We start from the raw sequence: 6,000 nt of genomic DNA, 5'->3' as shown, positions 1-6,000 counted from the left end.
ATATCAGAGTTGTGCAATGTGACCTTCATCATGTTCATGCCAGCTGCCAGGTTTTGGCACGTGTCAATCAGTGTCAGTCTAAAAATAGCCTGTCTGGGTGTCAAGTCTATTGATTTTTTTGATTTTTTTATAGTCATCTGTAACCAAAATCAGTTCTGTCCAAAGTTTCAGTTTGGAAGGATCAACCATGCCTTTGAGTGAAAGTGATGTGGTTCGTCCGTCGGGATCGACGAGGACCATCTAGTCATCCTGGGGGTGGGTGGGTTGGGCTCTGTGGGTGCGCAGCTGACGCAGTGTGGACAGGGGATGGTGGCGGCTGTCGGGGGCTTGCTGGCACTGCTTTTCCTGGCCTGTCTGCGTTGCTCTGCTGCAGCGATTCTGTTAGCCTCACAGGATTTGGCGCCTTTGTGGACAGCTGAACGCCACTTTGGTCTGTCCATCGCATTCAGCTCCCATGTGTCGTGGTTGATGTTGAAGGCCTTCAGAGAAGCTTTCAGAGTGTCTTTGAAGCGCTTCTTTTGGCCTCCATGGGAGCGCTTGCCATGTTGGAGTTCACCATACAGCAGTTTCTTGGGGAGCCGGTGGTCTGGTATGCGAACTACATGGCCTGCCCAGCGCAGCTGGGCCTGCATCAAGACGGTGTAGATGCTGGGCAAGTTTGCACGAGTGAGCACCTCTGTGTCAGGGATCTTCTCTTGCCACTTTATGCCGAGAAGTTTTCTGAGGCTGGTGGTGTGGAAGTAGTTCAGCTTTTTGGCGTGGCGTGTGAAAGTGATAAGGTTACCATTGAAAACTGTTTCAAGGAGAAAGGCTGGGGCGGAAGAGGGATCGTAAAGGAATGTCCAGGCAAGGGGTGGAGTCATGTCACTGTAAATAGACTTATCGCTGAAATACGCACTACAGATATTTTGCAAACTTGTTGATGATACCCTAAGGTTACTGTGTGAAAAGTTTCAATTAAGTGGATTTCTCTATCACTGAGAAAATACTTGTCAAAAAGCGGTTCACTTTTTTTGGGGGGACACCCGATATAATATATATTGTACTGTTTCATGTGAGGCGCTTAGAGCCCATCTTTGGGGGGGGGGGGGGGGGTAGTTTGCGCCATATAAGTACAATCTATTATTATTATCATTATCATCATTATCATTATCATTATTATTGTCACCACCACCACCACCACCACCGCCGCCGTCCCCCACAGGTGATCGACCGAGGCGCCGAGCGGATCAACCACGTCAACGCCGCCACGCGCCACGTGCACATCCGGGACAGCCGTCCCGAGACGGTGTGCAGCGGAAGGACGGGGCTGGGAGGTGGGGGCTCCGTGACGGACAGCGCCAAGAAGCCTCCCCCCAACACCCCCCTCACGGCCAGCCTCAAGCTCTCTTCCTCCTCCCCCTGCGCCTCCGACCGCCACCCCACCCCCCGCTCCCAGTCCTTCTCCGTACCCCCCTTCTCCTCCCGCCGATCGTTGTCCAGAGAGAGTGAGTTATTGTAAGGGGGGTCGAGGGGGGGTTTGGGGGGAGGGGTGGGGGTGGGGGGGTGTTGTTTGACGGGGGAGCGTATTGTGGTAGGGTGTGTGTGTGTGTGTGTTTGTGTTTCGGGTGTGCTCGGTTTCCTTGGGGATGAATAAATAAAAAAAATAGTATATGCGCAAGCACTGAAGTGCGTGTGCGCAAAAATGTCTAAAACGTTATGGGATGTATGCATCTGTGTGTGTGTGTGTGTGTGTGTGTGTGTCTGTGTGTCTGTCTGTCTGTCTGTCTGTCTGAGAGAGGCCTGATGTCTTCGTTTTCCAATCACTATCAAATGAAGGGATTTTATTGAATGTTACGTGAAACCATAAGAACTTATCACTACTGCTGAGGTTGCTGCGTGGGGAGGGGTAGTTCTACACAGATGAGATGATACGGCGGTGGGGGACGTGGGGGGGGGGGGGACAAAGAAGTATAGATTTTGTGTCTGTTTGTCTGTCTGTGTCTGTTTGTCTCTGTCTGTGTCTGTTTGTAAATGTTGAATCATTGGAAAACAAAGTTGCAGTTTCAGCAAAATAGAGCAATCAATTAATTAATCAATAAGAAATAACGTGTGGGTTTTTTTTTAATAGTCGCCAGAAATCGTACTTATAAATAAAGAAAGAAACAAATTCAGATATATAAGTCTGAACACAAATACAGACACAGTCGGCAATATTGGCCTTCGTCATCTGAAACATTGTTCTTTTTCAATCCTTCAACCCAACAGTCTCCAAAGCTCACGTCTATCCAATCCACACCACTGTGTATGTGTTTGTTTGTTGTTTGTTTGTTTTTTCCAACAGAGCGCAGATGGGGCTACTCCTCCACCGAGGAATCGCGACGATCCCGCAGCCAAGGAAGAAGAGGTGGAGGAGGGGGAGGAGGAGGAGAGGAAGGAGGGGGAGGAGGAGGAGGAGGAGGAGGAGCGGGGGACGGGGAGAAGAAGATGGTGATGATGAAGGACATCCGAGACCCCCTGTACCTCAACACCTACTGCCCGGAGGAACGCAAGCTCCGCTACAAGAAGAGCACCCTCCCCCGTCTCTCCGGCTCCTCCTCCTCCACCACCAACACCACCACCACCCGCGCGCGTCCCTGGACCGTTAGTGAACCCAACCCGTCCTACAGGTGAGAGCAGGAAAGAGAAAGGAGAGAGAGAGACAGACAGACAGACAGAGACAGACAGACAGGAAGAGAGAGAGAGGCGCACACACACACACACACATACATTCACATACACGCGCGCGCATGCATGCACACACATATTACGCACGAGCGTGGTCAGAAGCGTCGGATATCTTTTCTTTCTGTTTCTTTCCGTTACACGACCAACATCGACTTGCCGATGACTCTGTCGTGGTTCATACATGCTGGGTATTTTTCGTGTCTCCATAACCCGCCGAACACTGACATGGGTTACAGGATCTTTAACGAGCGTATTTGATCTTCTGCGTGCATATACACACGAAGGGGATTCAGGCACTAGCTGATCTGCACATGTGTTAAACTAGGAGATCGGAAAAATCTCCACCCTTTACCCACCAGGCGCCGTTACCGTGATTCGAACCAGGGACCCTCAGATTGAAAGTCCAACGCCTTGACTACTCGGAAATTCCGCCCGTCACTGAGAGAGCAACAGTGAAAGATTGCTCAAGGAAACAGACTGAAGCAACTGTTAAGAACTGAACATACATGTTTTGACGTCACAATTTGAAAAAAACAAAAGAAAAAAATGTAGAAAAGCAGAAAGTCTTAGATAAAAGGGGTAAGTCTATCCCAGACAGCAGGATCTTGACAAGGGAAACAACCCTCGCTGAAAGTTTTGGGTCTTAGATGATTAAGGAACTTTGAGAACTCCTGTGTCTGTGGGCGCGGAGCTCAGTGATAATGATGATGATGATAATGACAATGATAATACTGATAATAACATACTGATAATAATAATAGTAATGATGACAGTAATCATGTAATAATTTATATACTGCATACTTCTCATCGATTGGTTCTAAGCGCCTCCCATGAAACAATACACATACAATAGTGCATTATAGCACACAACATCACACAAGGACATAGCAGTGGGGGAAAAAAACAAAGTCTGTATTCACCAATACAACAAGAGAGGCAAGGCCTTCAAGACTCACTTGTGATAAATTAAGTCCCCTAGCATTAATTACAGAGTAAATTCCCTTTTTACTATCTGCACCAAACCGTTTGCAAAATAAATAAAAATTCCATGCTTAGCAAAAGAAGTTCCTGTTTGAACAAAAAATGATAATAATGACTCCTCTTGTTGTTGTGTCAGAATAAGAGGTCAAAGTGCCAAATTTAGAGAATGCAAAAAAATATAAATATAACAGTAAATGCAGTTTGCATATAATTAGGCTTCTTTTTTATTTTTTTGTGCTCATCCCATAGGTGCAATATTGTTTTAAACAAGATGACTGGAAAGAACTGAATTTTTCCTATTTTTATGCTAAATTTGGTGTCAACTGACAAAGTATTTGCAGAAAAAATGTCAATGTTAAAGTTTACCACGGACACACAGACACACAGACACACACACACACACACACACACACACACACACACACACACACACACACACACAACCGAACACCGGGTTAAAACATAGACTCACTTTGCTTATACAAATGAGTCAATAATACAAAATTGCAGATATGAGTAATCGCAGAAAGACACAAAAGTACACCCTACATGCTAGAGAGAGAAGGTGTGACAAATCTGAAATATCAAAAACACTGGATGACCCATATGGGGGCGTAAAACTGAAAAACCAGTCGCACTAAGACAACAGATGATTTTTTTTTTAAATTAATAAAAAAGAATAAAAACTCGCATCAACAGAACAGCGCGAGCTGTGAAGTGAAGTGATCGGTCACCAGACAAGTTAGACATGGACTGACTGGCTCAGACATCTGGCTTTCACACTCAACCGTAATTGTGATGTGTAAGATAAACAGGTTAAAGGTGTCTCTGAGTGGCTCGTGAGTTGAAGCTGAGGGCAAGTACATGCGGATGTAAGTGTATCTGCAGTAAGGAGGTGCACAGGTAAGGTGGCATTTCATGTCGTCAGCATCTTCGTCACGGTGTTTTTTGTTGTTGTTTTTTTTTTTTTGGGGGGGGGGGGGGGGTGTTGTTTTTTTGTTTGTTTGTTGTTGTTGTTTTTTTTGGGGGGGTTGTTTTTTTGTTTGTTTTTTTTTTTTGTTTTTTTTTTTGGGGGGGACCGTGCACATTTCTTATTTACACATATGTTAATTAGTCTATAATAATGACAGTGTTCTCTTTTTTTGTAATAGAAGCATGTTCTGGTGTAGTTTAACTCTACTGGCCAGTCATAGAATTGTATCATTATAGAATTATCGATACCACATCCACCAAATCTCTTTATCATGTCAAATCTTCTCGGTACTGCAAAAAAAAAAAAGACTCCTCTTCCTTCTGCCTACACTTTATCTGAACTCCCCAATGTCTTCTCCTCTTTCTTTTTCAACAAACTCCAAAATATTCATACCATCTTAGACCAAATGCTTTTCCAACCTGTTCATCCTGATCCTCAATTCAACGGCACTCCTCTCCATTCCTTTAAACCATTGACTGAAACAGAAGTCCATGAAATCCTGAAAGAAATGAGTATAAAATCCTCTGAGCTCGATCCTGTATCAGCCTCGGTCTTTTCCCAGTGAGTCTCACAGCTTCTCCCCGCAATCACCAATATTGTCAACTCACCCCTTCTCACTGGAACGTTTCCATCCACTTTCAAAACTGCAATCGTCCGGCTACTTCTGAAGAAACCCAACCTTGACGCAAATATTTTGAAAAAACTATCGACCAGTTTCTAATCTTCCATTCCTGTCCAAACTCCTTGAAATAGCTGTCCTGAAGCAGCTCAACAACCACCGTTGTTTCAACAATCTCATCCACCCATTTCAGTCTGCCTATCGCGCTGACCACAGCACCGAAACCACTCTCCACCACATCCTGAATAATCTACTGCTAGTGTCCTTACTTACTTACTTAGGCCCATCACTCCCCCTGGAGCATAGGCCGCCGACAACAGTCCGCCAGAGTCCTCTGTCCTGGGCTATTCTCTCCAGCTGTCTCCAGGTATATCCCATCCTCTTGGTTTCTGCCTCAAGGTCACGTCGCCAGGTGTTTCTTGGCCTTCCTCTTTTTCGTTTTCCTTGGGGGTTCCATGATAGTGCCTGCCTTGTGATATTGCTGGCTGGCTTCCTCAGGGTGTGCCCGATCCATCCCCATCTCCTGCGCCGGATTTCATCCTCGGCTGGCAGCTGGTTGGTACGTTGCCACAGGTCTGCGTTGCTGATGGTGTCGGGCCAGTGGATCTGGAGAATTCTTCTCAGGCAGCTGTTGATGAAGGTCTGCACTTTCTTGATGGTGGTCTTTGTTGTCCTCCATGTCTCCGCTCCATACAGTAGGACTGACTTGACGTTGGAGT

The 6,000-nt window shown here is 46.0% G+C and overlaps 1 protein-coding gene across 1 annotated transcript in view; it reads left to right on the top strand.

Moving 5' to 3' along the window:
* Positions 1 to 6,000, top strand: part of LOC143298235 (uncharacterized) — a 30,823-nt gene that overhangs the window by 8,000 nt on the left and 16,823 nt on the right. Inside the window, exons 2-3 of the mRNA XM_076611040.1 lie at positions 1,205 to 1,487; positions 2,324 to 2,648. Coding sequence (XP_076467155.1) covers positions 1,205 to 1,487; positions 2,324 to 2,648 — 608 coding nt within the window. The remainder of the gene's footprint in view (positions 1 to 1,204; positions 1,488 to 2,323; positions 2,649 to 6,000) is intronic.

Source organism: Babylonia areolata, chromosome 23, assembly GCF_041734735.1.
Source record: "Babylonia areolata isolate BAREFJ2019XMU chromosome 23, ASM4173473v1, whole genome shotgun sequence".
NCBI classification, from domain to species: domain Eukaryota; kingdom Metazoa; phylum Mollusca; class Gastropoda; order Neogastropoda; family Buccinidae; genus Babylonia; species Babylonia areolata.
Note: the sequence above shows the minus strand (reverse complement) of the source record. Positions and strands in the feature narration are given on the sequence as shown.